At 37.0% G+C, this 17,640-nt stretch overlaps 1 protein-coding gene and 1 pseudogene across 6 annotated transcripts in view; one reads left to right on the forward strand and one right to left on the reverse strand.

The window, feature by feature from the left end:
- WWP1 (WW domain containing E3 ubiquitin protein ligase 1) overlaps positions 1-17,640 on the forward strand; it is a 134,309-nt gene that overhangs the window by 71,013 nt on the left and 45,656 nt on the right. For all 6 annotated transcript variants that reach the window (XM_077771292.1, XM_077771290.1, XM_077771295.1 and 3 more), the window contains one exon: positions 9,726-10,062. In XM_077771292.1, coding sequence (XP_077627418.1) covers positions 9,726-10,062 — 337 coding nt within the window. The remainder of the gene's footprint in view (positions 1-9,725; positions 10,063-17,640) is intronic.
- On the reverse strand, positions 3,984-4,519 carry LOC144237610 (large ribosomal subunit protein eL6 pseudogene; annotated as a pseudogene).

Below are 17,640 nucleotides of genomic sequence, written 5' to 3' on the forward strand. Positions count from 1 at the left end.
ATGATTGTGTTTTTACCTCCTCTGATAATCGTTGGTGACATCTGACAAAACAATCTGTCATCATTCTATTGGCCAGTTTAAAAAGGCTTTTAGAACCTACTCTGTTGGTAGCAACCACACTGCCAGTGCCTTTTGGGTGATCTGTCATCCCTTAGTGGGAGGATGAATGCAGGTACTTTTCAAGGAATGGGGTAATCTTTAAGGCATTCGTGCAAAACTGGTATTCCTTTTTCTAACAAGAACTTTAAAAATCAGTTTTCATGTTACAGAGGGGGTACAGATGGGAGTGTGCATATTCTGGGTATAACACATTACATGTCTTTAGTCTCTTACCTACAATTCAAAGTTCTAAAATCTTTAAAACCAAAAGGTTTTTTGGTGAACTCCTTTGAGGTCAAAGTGATCAGAACTGATTTGAGTATATTCATAGTTTATCATGCTTAATGGGAGTATCTCTGCATATTTTGCCACAGAAATAGTATTGTGTTTAATTATAATATGTAGCCCTCAAACCTGCTCAGGTATTAGTGTAATATACAATATATATGCCATATCACTTTTCTAAATTTCAAAAACTTATGGATTCTGGAATGTACTTGCCTCCAAGGGTTTCAGATAAAGGATTGTGGCCCTGTGCTAAGGAGCTTAAGACAAATGATTTCATTTCACCAGAGACAGTGTCATACAAGAGGGCTTTTTTGTGGGGATATTTTTTCTCTCTTCTTTTGAGTTTTGATTAAGAGGGTCCATTTGAAGGGCACCTGGGTGGCTCTGTTGGTTGTGTGTCCAATTCTTGAGTTCAACTCAGGTCATGATTCCAGGGTTGTGGGATCAAGCCCCTCTTCAGGCTCTGCACTGAGCATGCTGCCTGCTTAAGATTCCCTCTCTCTCCCCAAGGTGTGTTCTCTAGAAAATTTAAAAAAAAAAAAGGGTCCATTTGATAAGTTTAGTTGCTATAAATATTAATAGTTATTTAAAGCTAAAATGGGAGGCAATCTTGGCATCTAATAGGACTAGGTTCAAACCCCAGCTCTACCATTTAATGTGTTAACTGTATGATCTTGGATAAATTTAATATTCTCAAAATTTAGCTCCTCCGTTTATAAAAAGAGGATAATAATTAACTACCTGATAGGATTGTTTCAAAGGTTAAATGAGGTAATCAAAAACATCTACCATATTCCTTGACAGTGGTAGATATTTAAGAAAAATACTATTTTCTTCTCCACTTCCCACTGTCCCTAACTTCTAACGTGAAATGACTTTTTCTAACACATAATTATTCTTTTATTAATAAAATAGATCAGAGCTTACTATGGTAAGTTTCAGGCAGAACTGGTTCCACGAGTTTGTTAGACTTTTGTCTGTAGCTTTTTATTTTGAAATAATTACAGAAATCTGCGAAGAAATAGGGAGCTATGGGGAGCTCCCCCATTGTGAACATACAGTGTGTAACTACAGTACAATATCAGAATCAGAAAATTTGCATTGATAAAATCCGCACTTCGCCTGTTATACCTGCACTGTGTGTGTGTTTAGTTCTGTGCAGTTTTATCATGTGTGGCTTCATGTAGCTGCCACTGTGATCAAGATACAGAACTGCACCATCGTCAAAGCCTCCCTTGAACACTACCCCCTTTATAACCATCCACTTACAAGTGTGAATGGACTTTAAAGAAACTTAAGATGCATATATTTTATTTATTTACTTTGAAAGAGAGAGAACAGGCATGGGGAGAGGCAGAGAGAGAGCATCCCAAGCATGCTTCAGTACCAGTGCAGAGCCTGACATGGGGCTCAAACTCATAAACTGTGAGATCATGAATGACCTGAGTCGAAATCCAAAGTTGGACGCTTAACTGACTAAGCCTCCCAGGTGCCCCTGTTCATGTCACACTTTTATTTATTTATTTATTTTTATATTTTTATTTATTTCTAGGAGAGAGAGAGAGAGAGAGACAGCGTGAGCAGAGGAGGGTCAGAGAGAGAGGGAGACACAGACTCTGAAATAGGCTCCAGGCTCTGAGCTGGCAGTCAGCAGAGCCCGACGCGGGGCTCGAACCCACGAACCGCGAGATCATGACCTAAGCGAAAGTCGGACGCTTAACCGACTAAGCCACCCAGGCGCCCCTCATGTCACACTTTTAAAAAGAAGTAAAAATGATACTCAAATCTTCAGTATTTCTGCCTTTTTCTACTTTATTTGAACAGTTATGGTGAGGACAAATGTTTGGTGCTTTGAGATGTTCATATCATAAGTACATGGGAAACTTCTCAAGGACTAAACATGAAAGTAAGGAGGTATGTCTTGTAACCTAAATGTCAATAATGGCTGAAAATAAGGGTTGGATACATTTATTAAGAAACCAAGTGAGTGGGTGTAGTTTTATATCTGTAGAGAAGAAAAAAATGCTTTGCATAAACTTCTGATTTCCCACCTGTTACACATTTTAAATACTAGCTTACATGTAATTGTCCATATTCTTTCATGAGCGAGGAGCCTATGATTCTGACCTCCCTCTCTCTGCCTTCCCTTACCTTTTTGTCTTTTTTGTTAGTTTGTCATTTCACTCATCCTTATACCATTTGTTAACAGATGTTTGAGTTGCATTTACCATAGACAGATGTTTATTTTGCAGAACCTTGCCTGGTGGCTAAGTATACATACATCAGAGTTTCTCAACTTCACACTGTTGATATGGTGGACCAGATAATTCTTTGTTGTGTGTGGCTGTCCAATGTATTGTGTATTCCTAACCTGTATCCACTAGATGCCAGTAACCTCTCCTTTTCCTTTGGCTGTGACAACCAAACATAGCTCCTGACATTGCTAACTGTCTTTGAAGTGGGGGACAAATTTGTGCCCAGTTGAGAACCATTGACATGTATCAGTAATAATCTCTAATTAAAGGTACACCATCCTACCCCACTCAGGATTTCCCCTATTAACATCTTGCATTACTGTGGTACATTTTTTAGAATTAATGAACCAGTATAAATACATTATTATCAACTATAGTCCATAGTTTACATCAAGGCTCACTCTTTGTGTTGTATGGGTCCTGTGAGATTTAAGAAATTCAGGGGCGCCTGGGTGGCTTAGTCGGTTGAGCGTCCGACTTTCACTTAGGTCATGATCTCGCNTCATGTTGTCATGTACCTAACATTACAGTATCCTACAGAATTGTTTTACCATTCCCCAAGTCCCCTATGTTCCACCTGTTTATCTTTTACCCCACACTCCTAATAACCACTGATTTTTTTACTCTATGTAGTTTGGCCTTTTTCAGAATGTCCTATAGATGGAATCTTCTTTCACTTAGCAATATGCATTTAAGGCTCCTCCATGTTTTTTCATGGCTTAACATTATTTCTGTCAAATAATACTGTCAAAGAATATTCTATTATATGAATGTACCCCAATTTGCTTATATATCTTGATTGCTTCCATTTTTGCCAATTATGAATATAGCTGATATAAACATTCACAGTCAGGTTTTTGTGTGGACCTAAGGTTTCAATTAACTGGATTGAAAACCAGGACTGCTTTATTATATAAGAGTATGGTTATTTTTGTAAGAAACTGTCAAATTGTCTTCCAAAGTGCCTGTGCCCTTTTATTTAGTTACCAGGAATAATGAGCATTTCTCTTGCTCTGCTTCCTTACCAGTATTGTTTGAGGAGTGTTAATTATTCTTGCTTTTTTTTTTTTCCGGTGTTGAATCTTTCCATTAAGAGATATTTTATGTGTATCTTTATTCATTCTGTGTTTTAAAATGTCTCTTAAAAATGTTTTTAGTTTTGTTTAGATAGGTCTTGAGTGTAATTTTGATTTTGAACTTCTGTCTGGTCATTGGGCTAATACATTTTGGCCAATTAATTGGGTATTAATAGCTTTTCAGTTGATTCTTGTGAGTGTTCTTTTTTTTTTTTTTACCTTTTTTTAATGGATCAATTATTTAATTAGGTTCTTTATAAGAAATTTAGAACACCAGTTTGTGAGGGAAAACTCTGTTTGTCAGAAAATACACAGAGCAGAGTAGCCCTGAAGCTAAGGGACGACTTTGATTTTTGGCAGCATTTGTGAGTCCACAGCTTTCTGATCAACTGTGCTGCCACTTAAGCTCCTATTTCCCTTTCTCCGTGCTGAAGATCACACATTCCTGGTGTCTGGCTTTACTCGGCGGCTGCTTCTTGAAGTAAGTAAGAATCAGTGAGAAGTTTTGGGATTTTCATACTGCTGATACCAGTTTAGGAGGAGGTGGCAATGACAGATTTCTGGTGTGTTGTATGCAGAGGAAGTTGATATAGGGCCATAGGTCCGATCACATGTAGCAAGCCACTGCTCAGTTGCTTCAGGAAAACTGCCCTCTTGCCTCTGTGGTTCTCATGGAAAGTGATCAGAATGGTCCCAGGAGTGATGCTAGCTTGTGGTTTCCTCACATGCTGACTGAAAGGTTTTGTGCCAGGGCTCAGTAGCTTTCCAGGCACATCTTCCAGTAGGACAATACCTAGACATTTTGTGAAGGTTAATCACTTGGGTACCACTATTCTTGTCACCACCAGCTGGTTTTGTGACAGTAGCAAGAACCTTTCCCTTTTTCTCTTTAAACTCTGGATTTAGCTGCTGAATCCTTCTTCCTCTTGTACATTGTCTTGATTCATAGCTGATCAGGAATAACTGCCAATTCCTCTGATGAGGACAGGGTTTGGGCTGCTGTGAGGCTTCTTCGTCTTTGGCATTTTAGCCCTGAGGTTACTCTTCTTAACCTTGCACTAGTATGATTCTTTTTCGCTTTGGGTTTTTCTTTAGTATTTGGCTTCTCAGCTTTTTTTTTTTTTTTGCCTTCCATCTTGCAAGATGGGACAGAGATTCTCATGAGTATTCTAAGTAAACTTATCCTCTGTGAGTTTTACCATTTTATTTCCACTATTTTTAACTTCTTGTTTTTCTTGTTTTGTTTTTTGTTTTGTTTTGTTTTTTACAAATAGTTTATTGTCAAGTTGGTTTCCATATAACACCCAGTGCTCATCCCCACAATTTCACTTCTTAATGCATTGTCAAAGTAATCAGTAGTATTGGAGCAGTGGTTGTGATCTTCCTTGTTTTGTTCCTAATTTTAATTTGTTCTTGACCTTAATAGAAATGCTTCTAATGTCTTACAGTTAATATATGATGCTGACTGTGGGTTTCTAATACGTAATCTAGATTATTTATTTTTTTTAATTCCTCTTATGAAATGTTAAGATTTTATTGCATTCTTTTTGGATTTATATTGAAAATAGTCATAATCGCTTTTTATCTTTTAATGTGTTCGTATAGTCAATTTCCTAACATAATATCCTAATATTGAACCATCTTAGAATTTATTTAGTATCAACTTTAGGGTTATCTTATTACCCTTACAGAATAAACTAAGAAACTCCTTTTTTTCTTTTTCTTTCCTAATGTACTATAATACTTTAAGTAACATTGAGAGTGATCCGTTCACTGAAGACTTCATAGGATTTTCTCAGAAAACTAAGTGAGCCTCATACCCTTTGGTGGAGTGGTATGATCTTTCATCACCTTTTCAATTTCTACTCTTATGAGTCTTTTCTTTCTATTTTATTTTAAATATTCTATTTTTAAGTAATCTCTACACCCAACATGGAGTTTGAACTCAACTCTAAGATCAAGAGTTGCATGCTCCACTGACTGAGCCAGCCAGGTGTCCCATGATGAACCTTTTCAATTTTTCTTTCTCTTGACTTAGAGTAGTTACTATGTTTCAGACTTAAAAAGTTGTATGTGGCATTCTTAATGTTATTCATATTATATATTATTCTTTATAAAACTTGGAAAGGTATATTTCATGGTTTCTCCATGAAATAAGAATTCTTCTGAAGCATTTGTTAAAAATATAGATTCCCAAACCCTTCCTTAGAGATTTCCCCTAGAGAGTCAGTAAGTAAGTCTAGAATGGGAACTGAGACCTCTACTTTCAACAAGATCCTAACTAATTCTTAACAGGTAAGTTAGGAAATTCTTATCTGTTTCATTGTTTTTTTAATTCCTTCTACCACCCCCACCCACCCCCCACCAACTCCCAGCTCTGGAATCGAGTACTAAGCTCATTTATTGCCATTCTTTCTTACATTCGTGGATACGTCTTTGGCTTTGTACAATAGCCTTTGATACATGTGTTTTTGTTGCCATTAATTTCCCTAAAGTTTATACTTTATTTCCTCTTTAATTCAATAATTATTTAGTTTATCTTCTAAGCAAATTGTGAATTGGAGGAGAGTACTATTGTTTTTATGGACATAAAAGTATCAGTTTTCTGGGGCGTCCGGGTGGCTCAGTAGGTCAAGTATCTGGCTCTTGATTTGGCCTCAGGTCATGGTTTCATGGTTTGTGAGACTGAGCTCCACATTGGGCTCTATACTGACAGCGTGGAGCTTGCTTAGGATTCTCTCTCACCTTCTCTCTCTGTGTCCATCCTTAGCTTGCACGCTTGCACACACACTCTTTTTCTCTCAAAATAAACCAACATTTTCTAAAAAGTTATCAATTTTCTCACCAGTAAAGTAGGAATAATGCTGGTATCTATCTCAGCATAGTTCTGTGAAGATTATTACATAACTCTTAAAAAAGTGTTTTAACAGATTCTGCCAGACTTACAGTAAAGGTTGTAATTAATAAGTTGTATTTTGTATTGCTTGTTCTAATTTTATTGAATTGTAATTAGAATGTGGCCTCTTTAGTATACAATTGAGGATTTTCCTTTGGTCTTTTATATTGGTTTTCTAAAAATTCTCAGAGTGTTTGGATGGAATATATATATAGTAGAAATGCAAAGCTACCTCTCTAATTTAAATCAGATGTGTTGTGTTACTAAATTCTTCATATACTTAATATTTCTACTGACACTCTTTAATCTGCATAGTTTTAAGAGAGGTATGTTCAGTTCATTTCTTCCTCTGTGATTTGTCTTTAATTTATTGATTCAACAAATATTTATTATTTTCATATGCCAGGCATTTTGTAACAGTTGGGCTTTGCAAGAGTGAACAAGCTTGACAAAGTTGTCATACCATTCTCCACTTAAAGAAATAAAAACAAAATGATTTCAGAACATGAGAAATAAAATGGGTTAGGTTGTGGTGGGAACAACATTAAATAAGGTACTCAAGCACTGCCTCAAGTACATTCTGGAGGTATAATTGTGCATGCACTCTAAATGATGAGAAGCCAGTAATGAGATATTTGGAGGCTATAGGAACAGCAAGTGCATATCCCTGAAGTGGGAAGGAGTTTGCTCTACTCAGGGAATAGAAAGAAGGTCATTGTGAGAAGTCAGGTGTAGCTGTGGAACAGATTAACATAGTCTTTGTCATAGCCTATGGTAAAAGAGTTTGGAATTTATTCTCCTGGTAATGGGAATCCACTAATGTGTTTAATTAGGGGAGTAAAACGATTTGTTATATATTCTGAAAAAGATTACTCTGGGCTGTCATTTGGAGAATAGCTTGTGGTTGGACATGAGAAAAGGCAGGCAGACTAAAATTAGGAGGCTCTTGGCAATAGTAAAAGCAAGAAATGATCGACTAGGAGGTAGTGGTATAGGTGGAGAGAAGAGCTGAGAGCGCTTGCTGTTGAGTTATTATAGGAGAGGAGTTTTTGCCTTGAAAACTGAATGGTGCTATTTAATATTTCATTTTATTCCTTTCTTTCTAACAGTTTGTATTTTGTGTGCTGTATTTTAGTATGCAAAAGATTTATGATTGTTTCTTCTTGGACTGGATTATGTTGTCTCATTTATTCCTCTTTTCCCATTTAGTGTTATTTTGCTTTGAAAAGACTGCTGCTAAGCTTTTTCATTTTTGGAAATTAATTTCTGCACTATTGAAGAGTGAATATTAAATGAGATAATTATTTAAGTGAGCATTATATATGAGTCACCAGAAGTTAACCTCTTTATGCAAATTCTTTTTACATTTCTCTGTGTTATCTAACAGTGTTTGGTACAGAGTAACTGTTAATACTTTATTTCTTATTATTTTGTTTTATATTTTTTCCCCAAAGCCACTCTCTTCCCCATATTTGGACAGAACTTGATTCATTCTCTTGTTATTTTGTAATTACCTTTCAATTCCTTTTAATAGTACACTTTCCAGTATTTAAGTCTTCTATCTGAAGATGCCATTACCCTTAATTAGGTCTCCCTTCCTGCTCACCTTGCCCTCACATCTCTACAGCCAGCCAGGAATCTGCCCAGCTTCCGTACACAGACCTGGCTCTCCACATTCTCCTGTTCCCCAGAGTTGGCCGCAGACTGGCACGTGGACCTACGCCCGGCGTGTCACACCGCAGTGCAGCAGCACTAGACCAAGTGTGTTGTTGCCCATGGGGCCAGGATCAGAAGTCCTCTTCCTTCTCAGAAAGGGAAGGCAAAGGCTTGGGGCTGATGGGAAAGGCCTTTTACAAATGGCACCAAAAAAACTGCCCTGGATTGGGGCTTAGGGTGGGGAAAAAAAAAAAAAAAAAAAAAATTAATTAGAACTTTATTTGGAATTTTTTTTATAGGTGTTACTCAATAATCTCTTCTCTTTCCAGTTGTAATTTGACTTCATTTTAATAGTGATACATAATTGAAATGCTTTGATCACATTTAAAATGAACATTAAGTGTCTGGGTACCTCAGTCGATTAAGTGTCTGTCTTCACCTCAGGTCATGATCTTACGGTTTGTGAGTTCAAGCCCTGTGTCAGGCTCTGTGCTGACAACTCAGAGCCTGGAGACTGCTTTGGAATCTTTGTGTCCCTCTGTCTCTCTTCCTTCCCTGCTTGCACTCTGTATGTCTCTTTCTAAAATTAATAAAACAAAAAATTTTTAAATGAACATTAAGAAAATTGTATTAGTGGACCCCAGTACTGAGTCATTTCTTTAGAAGGTGTAGAATGAAGTTCTGGGTCTTCCTGGCAGTCCACTACAGTACTGTCTTAATGCCAGTATATATTTCCTCCCATTGGCATTTTTGATATTATCCATCATTTGCATAGGAGAAAGGAGATTGAAAGAGATCATTTAAAATTTTTATATAAAGTATGCAGACATTCAGAATTGAGTATTTGGAAAAAAACATGTTAATCTCATACTGGTTTTTTCTTTCCTTAAGTTAGGGTTATTAGTATGTATGTGTGCACACACACACATACACTGTTGACCTGTGAGCAGCAAGGAGGATTGAAACACCAGCATCACCCCCCACAATAGAATGTTTTTTGTATAACTTTGGACTCCATCCCACTCCCTGCTGCCAAATTTTAACTACTAATAGCCTGTTGTTGACCAGGGGCCTTACTAGTAACATAGTCGCTTAACTCATATTTTGTAGGTCTATTATATACTGTTCTTACATTACAGTAAGCTAGAGAAAAGAAAATGTTAGTAAGAAAACCAGAGAGGGAGAAAATATATTTACAGGTTTGTACTGTTTTATTGGAAAAAATCTGCATTATAGGTGGACCCATGAAGTTCAAATCTGTGTTGTTCAAAGGTCAAGTATATTCTTAAATTTTTATTATTTATATATTCATCTCTGAAATGTGAACAAAAAATATGTAATCTGCCTTATTTTACTTTCATCAGTATCTGATACATTACTCAGTATCATGAATACTGGTGCGTTGTTTGCTTTCTCATTTCCTGATAGTTAGTCTTACTGATTTTCTCTTTTCAGTTAATGGAGAATCATCCTCATCTGCCCCAACTGATAACACTTCCACCATGGGTACTGTAATAGTATCTGAAGAAACCACCTTGTCTTCAAATTGCACTAATACTACTGTTGAAGATCCTCCAGTTCAAGAAATACTGACTTCCTCAGAAAACAATGAATGTATTCTTTCTAATAGTGCAGCATTTGGATCTGAACCTAGAAGTACTTTAGACCCGGCCACCTCTAATTCTGGAAGTAGTTCTGCTTTTGAGGCAGCCAAATTAAGACAGCCAGATGGGTGTGTGGAACCTGTACGGCAACAGTCTGGAAATGCCAGCACAGAAACCTTGCCATCAGGGTATGTTAAATATATTTTTTAGAAGCTTGACTTACTTTGAATAGCAACTTTTTGATAATATGTTGAATGTATGTAAAATTTTTCAGTTGGTTAGTAATTTGAAATCAAAGCTGGAATCTGATTGATAACATTTATTTGCCATAAACAAAGTCCTTTTTAAAACTAAGAACACTCACTTATGAAGTACGTGCATTATGAAGGGAAAAGAAAAAACCTGGGGTTCGTTTTCAGGACACTTTTGATTTGGTTCTTTGTTTATTTTTACTTTTAGATAAGAATGATCATAACACTACGTAATTACCTCAGTTTTCCTGTTTCCTTTATGGTCTGCACCCCAGGTCCCAACGTAGTCATCCTTTTTCTCAGTATTGAGTCCTGGGTAAAGTCACCTGACCCTGCTGATTAGCTTTGTTACAAACTCAGGTTTTCATTGCTTCTTAATAATTCTTAGTCTCTTTTAAATTCCCCCATGTAATTATTCACCATCCCAAGATTTCCTTTAACGAGTATTCTGTGTGTGTATTCCATTTGCTCATCTCTTCCAGTTTTACTTTACATGTTTTTTTGATTCTTTACTTGATTCTGATGATACTAATATTAGTCAGTCATTCATTGTCTTTGACTTCAAAAAGCTTATTTATAGTGGCTCAGACTTGTAAACATATATACAGTACAGTTGGCCAACACTGTCCTAGCAGTAGGGACACAGCACTTTCCTATGCAGCTTACAGTAGTTACAGTGCCTTCTCTTGGAGATGTTGAAACTGCGCTTCTCGAAGATCTTCCCTTATTGCCCTCATTTTCTCATCAGTCACTGTGTTCATAGCCCTGTCTTATTTTCTGAACTGTTTTTCTCAGTGCTCTCTACTGGCTCATCTGATTTTACTCACTGCCTGATAGTGGCTTCAGCCTTTGATCTTCTGCCTGTGCTCCTTCCTCTTTCAGATCTCACACCGTCCCAACTTTATTAAATCTGTATGTCCAGGCCAGACCTTTCTCTGAGCTTATTTTCAGCTACTTACTCATAATCCCCACTTGTTTCCTGCTGGCATTTCAGACCCTACAGTATCTTTCTTTCTCTCTCACATATTTCTCATTGTCCCTTTGTTTTCTATCTTTGGCAGCCTACTCGTTTATTCTCATTTTGTCTGTCTGCCTCTGTGATATATACATATAAGAAGCTGTTCTGTTAACCATGGTCTGATAAGCAGGTAAAGATAAGTAAACAGCAGTTATACAGTACAGTTAAAGCTGGGCTAGAGGTAAGTTTAGCAGGCTGTGGGTGGGAATATATACAGAGAGAGCTTGCAAGGGAGTAGCCTTTGCTATTGAGATCAACGAAAACTTTTACGAAGAGATGATCCTTAAGCAGATTCCTGAAAGAGAAGTAGGAGTTAACACAGAAATAATGGAAGCACTGATAATGGAAGGCTGACTACATGTTTAGATCTCTAGCATTTATAAAAACATGTAAGTGGAGCTCAGGAAGTAGTATTTTATTACAGTTTGAGTTCAGCATTTGAGGAAGTGACATGTAGCACTGAAGAGTAAATAATCCTATGAAGAATTTTGTATACTTTTCAAGAGTGTGGGAGTTTTTCCCTGAAAAAATTAATAAACATTAATGAATATTGAACAAGGGAGTGGCATAGTTATGTTTGCATTTTTGTTAGATAATTCCAGCAGTTGAGACAATTGGGATCCCTTTGTGGCTCATTCATTTAAGCATCTAACTCTTGATTTCAGCTCAGGTCATGATCCCAGGATCAAGGGATTGAACGTAGCATCTGGCTGAGCATAGATTATGCTTCGGAATCTCTCTCTCTCTGCCCCTCTTCCCTTCTCACGTGCACTCTATTTCTAAATTAAAAAATAAACTAAGGAGACAAGTAAGTAAAGATAGTAGCCAGACTGTTTTATAAATGAGAGCAGCAGGTATTATGGTTTAAAGTGATAATAAGTACATATATTTAATTTTGTGGGGGCCAAATACATGTTTCAGTATGCCCGTAGCTATCATGTGATCTTTGTGGTAACCTATGTGATTTTCAAATTGCAGGTCGAAACCCATTAGCAGATTATGATCAGCATTTGAACACATAATTTAAGTAAATCAATATAGACTAGAATAGAAACTACTGAAGAAGTATTAGGTATAGTAAGAATAAACATTTCCAGAAAGTTTATCTGGTGTGTGTTTGTATATGTAAAATCTGTAGGTAAATAGCAATCTAGTACACACAGATGTCTATGTAAAACATATTTCTTAGCTGTCATCAGAAAAGTTTAGAAGTTATTAATCCAGGTGAGAAATTAAAAGAACCTGCAGCAAGAGATGCTAGTCTCTTAGGGTGATGATAAGATGTGTCCTGGTAATTAGTTGTAAGGAGGTAAAAGAATAGAAGAGTGGAAGCAAGGTTTATTCTTCTGGTCAGTATTCCTTGTGTAACTGAGTTAGCAGTTTTCAAATCTACGTCATTCTCTTTCCTCAGAAATCTTTCTTAGTTCCTGTGTTTCCTCTCTTTAGAAACTTGCTCAAGTAATTCAGCTAACTACCAGTGGAATCACAGAGCTTGGAATTACAAGTGTTCTGAAGGAACAGTATTGCAGCCTGGAGATGATGTTTGAGTGTTATGCCAAGCATTATCTCACCCAAAGACCTTTGCATTTGCCCAGACTTTTGTGTGGAGTGTTATACCTCTGATATCTGCACAATTCATTCAGGTCTCTACTCAAACATTACCTCATGAGAGGGGCCTTTCCTGATTTTCTCTGTTTAAATCAGACTCCTCTGCACCCATCCCCCTCCTTTGCCTTATTTTTTCCCAGCCTTTTGTTAGGAAAATTTATAAACATGCAGGAAAATTTAAAGAATTTTACAGTGAACATCCCAATATTTACCACTGCATTCTATAATTTACATTTTACTGTATTTACTTTATCTTCTATCTCTTCCTCTCTCTGTCTCATTTTTAAATGTAATTTAGTAAGTTGCAGATATCAGTAGATTTTGCCCCTTAGTACTTTAGCTTGCATATCATTAACTGGAGTTCAGTTATTTGCTTAAAGTTTTTTACGTAAAGTTTGCATAGAAGGACATGCACAACTCTTAACTGTACTATTTTAATGAGTTTTAACAAACACATACATTGGTTAACCCAGACCTTTATCAAGATTTCAAATATTAACATTATCCCAGAAAGTTCTCTCAAGTATCTTTTTCAGTCAATCACCTTTCTGATTTTTTTCCACTGTAGATTTTAGATTAGTTTTTCCTGTTACAGAACTTGGTAAAAATGAAATCAGTGTGAATGCTTTTGAGTAGGTTTCTTCTAATCAGCATAACTTGTGTTATGTTAATCACTACATGACACATATTTGTTGTCAGTGTTCTTTACACTAGACTAGAAAGGGCTTTTTTTTTGTCCATTTCTGTTTCCTTCTTACCTAAAACCATGCCTGTTATGTAGCAGGTACTCGATAAATATTTGTTAAATAAGTAAATTAGTGCTTGATTAAATGATTTTGAGTGAGTGAAAAATTGGGCAAAAGCCCTGGCTTGTAAATGCTTCTGAGGAAATTATTAATAAGGTCAAAAACTACTGAAAAATTCAAGTAAGCTAAGAACTGAAAGGGACCAATTGAATTTAACTACAAAGAGATTATTTATTGTTGGCCTTTGACAAGCAGTTTCTGGAAAATAGAGCTGTTTTCAGAGTGCTGTGCGATGGAGTGAATGGGAGGGATTGAAGTGTGTAGTAAACTTCTAAAGAGAGCTGGTGAACACAGAAATAGGAATGTTTGGGAGAAATTGTAGGAAAAGATAAAGAGCTGAGAGACAGTTTTTGTTTCATGAGATGAGAGACACTATAAAGTTTGTTTAAATGGGAGACACTTTATTTTATTTTTAATTTTTTTTAATGTTTATTTATTTTTGAGACAGAGACAGAGTGCGAGCGTCGGAAGGGCAGAGAGAGAGAAGGAGACATAGAATCAGAAGTAGGCTCCAGGCTCTGAGCTGTTAGCAGAGAGCCTGACACGGGGCTCGAACCCACAAACCTCAAGATCATGACCCGAGCAAAGCTCGGACGCTTAACTGACTGAACCACCCAGGCGCCCCTAAATGGGAGTGACATTAAAGGGTAGTCTGTTCCTGATGAGTAGGAATCCGTGGATCCAGGTTAGCAGTACAGGACAGAGGTAACCATTCTTCGTGGTTTATGAGTAAGCAAGTCTTACTATCTACCCCATTATCCAAGTTTGAAATCAGCAGTTATTCAAGCAGTAATTAAATTCTGTTATTTTTATTGTATTATATTTCACAAAATTCTTTCACATTTACTTATTTTTTTAAAACAAGTTCCTTGTTCAGTGGTAGGTTTTGAATTGTATATATAATGTCTTAGTGAGACAAAGAGACTAACTATATCTAAATACTGGAGAGTATTATGGTTGAAGTTTAATGTAGCAGTTATAAATCAGCGCTTTAATCTATGAAGTTAAAGAATTCTATTGAGAAGTCTTATCATTCAGCTGGGTAATTTGCACTTGGAAGTATTCATGAATTTTCACTACTGGGCTATTCTGATCTCTTGCCGGTTCCAGCCCACCACTTTTATATGACGCACTGGTACAGGTACAGCTGTACAGGTACAGCTCTAGTGGGCTGTCACCGTGAATCACCAGACCAATCCAGAATATCATCCTTAGCTCTGTACCATCCTTTCTCCCTACCAGTACCTTTTTCTGTCCTTGCTGCCAAACACCTCAGGCACCCCTTGCTGTTGGGGACTCACTTGTGGCAAGTGCCATGCCCCAACAGATAGAATATCATATTGGGAGTGACAGCTCAGCAAGTTGCCTCCCCTAGGACCAGCTGCTAGGAAAATGAGGTGGGGCACGACAGGAGTTTTTGCTCTTATTATGGAAATACCTACAAATATTATTGATTTTGTCTTTTCACCCACAAAGCTCAAATATTTCTGGCTGGTACTTTACAAAAGAAGTTTGAGAAAGATAAATTGTGTTTAGAGCAAAAATACTGAAATATGGAAATGAACCCGTTTTGGAAAAATTAAGAACCAATGGATAGCATTGGTTGGAGGCAAGATGGCGGAGAATTAGGGAGCTCCATGCATTTCACTTGCACCCATTTCTCAAACAGAGAAGGCCTGAAGTCATAGGACACTGAGCCACAGGAGTTTGGGAAGAGAAGACACTGGGAAGGCAGCCTCGTAAGTGCGTCTACCTCAAGAAACAAGCCAAAGTACAGATGGTGGAGAGTCCCAAATACCAGTACAAGTAGGGAAATAAAATAACCAAAGTCTCAACAAGAGAAACCAAGAGACACCATTCAAAGAACACTTCCTGAATGGACAGGCCCTGGACAGTCAAAGAACTTTCTTTAATACAGCAGTACTCGCAGGTGCAGAGTGCATAACAAGCTTTTAAAATTAACAAGAGGTAGGAAGATAACCGAAATGATGAAACGGAAGAATCTCTTCCAAAGAAATTCCAGGAAGAAATGACAGCTAAAAAACTGTTCCAAACAGATATAAGCAACATAACTGAACAAGAATTTAGAACAATAGTCATAAAATTAATCGCTGGGCTTGAAAAAAGCATGGAAGACATCAGGGAAACTATTGCTACAAGGACTATGGAGCTTAAAAATAGTTGTGATCAATTTAAAAATGCTATAAATGAAATGCATAATAAAATGGAGCCGTCCAGTGCACAGATTGAAGAGGCAGAGAGAAGAATAGGTGATTGAGAAGACAATTATAGAAAAAGAGGAAGCCGAGAAAAACAGAGAGAAACTGATCCAGGAACATGAAAGGAGAGTTCGAGAGCTCAGCGATACAATCAAACTGAACAATATCCTTATCATCAGAATTCCAGAAGAGGAAGAGAGAGGGAAAGGCACTGAAGGAGTCCTTGAACATATTATAGCAGAGAACTTCCCCAACCTGGGAAAGGAAGTAGACATTGAAATTCAGAAGGCGCAGAGAATTCCCGTCAGATGTAACTTGAGTTGATTTGAAATATATATTTCAAAATATAAGCACAAAGAGAGAATTCTGAAAGCAGCTAGGGATAAAAGGGCCCTAACATGCAAAGGGAAACCTATCAGAGTTGTGACAGACCTATCTAATGAAACTTGACAGGCCAGGAAGGAATGGCAGGAGATCTTCAATCTGATGAACAGAAAAAATATGCAGCCAGGAATCCTCTGTCCAACAAGCCTGTCATTCAGAATAGGAGAGATAAAAGTCTTTCCAAATAAACAAAAATTGAAAGAAATCATCACCACTAAGCCAGCCCTACAAGAAATCCTGAGGGGGACTCTCTGAGGGAAATGTTACAAGATACCAGAGACATCATCACAAGCATGAATCCCACAAAGGACATGATGACTCTAAATCCATATTTTTCAATAATAACACTGAATGTAAATGGGCTGAATGCTCCAATCAAAAGACATAGTGTAGCAGAATGGATAAAAATCAAAATACATCTATTTGCTGTCTACAAGAAACTCATTTTAGACTGGAGGACATCTTCAGATTAAAAGTAAGGGGATGGAGAAATATATATCATGCTACTAGAAGTCAAAAGAAAGCTGGAGTAGCTATACTTCTATCAGACAAACTGGACTTTAAAGTAAAGACGGTAACAAGGGATGAAGAAGGGCATTATATAATAATTACAGGGTCTATCCATCAGGAAGAGCTAACAATTATAAATGTCTATGCACTGAATATGAGAGCACCTAAATACATAAAACAATCACAAACAGAAACAATCTTATGGATAAGAATGCGCTAATAGGGAACTTTAATACTCCACTTAGAGCGATGGATAGATCAAGTAGACAGAAAATCAAGAAAGAAACAATGGACTTGAATGACCAGATGGACCAGATGGATTTGACAGATATATTTAGAACTCTACATCCTGAGGCCATGGAATTCACTTTCTTCTCAAGCGCTCATGGCACATTCTCCAAGAGAGATCACATACTGGGACATGAAACAGTCCTCAATAAATATAAAAGAATTGAGATCATACCATGCACAATTTCAGATCACAATGCTATAAAACTTGAAATCAGTCGCAGGAAGAATTCTGGAAAACCTCCAAAAACATGGAGGTTAAAGAACACCCTACTAAAGACCAGATGGGCCAATCAGGCAATTAGAGAAGAGATTTTAAAAATATATGGAAACAAATAAAAACGAAAATGCAACAATCCAGACTCTATGGGATGCAGCAAAGGCAGTCCTAAGAGGAAAGTACATTGCACTCTAGGCCTATTTCAAAAAATTAGAAAAAGTGCAAGTACAAAATCTAACAGCGCACCTAAAGGAACTAGTGGGAGAGCAACAGGAGCACCCCAAACCCAGTAGGAAAAGAGAAATAATAAAAATCAGAGTAGAAATAAACAATATAGAATAAAAAAAAAAAAACAGTTGAAGAGATCAATGAAACCAAGAGTTGGTTTTTTGAAAAAAATGAACAAAATTGACAAACCTCTACCCAGGCTTCTCAAAAAGAAAAGGGAGAGCATCCAAATAG

This window comes from Crocuta crocuta, unplaced genomic scaffold, assembly GCF_008692635.1.
Source record: "Crocuta crocuta isolate KB4526 unplaced genomic scaffold, BGI_CrCroc_1.0 scaffold235, whole genome shotgun sequence".
NCBI lineage: Eukaryota > Metazoa > Chordata > Mammalia > Carnivora > Hyaenidae > Crocuta > Crocuta crocuta.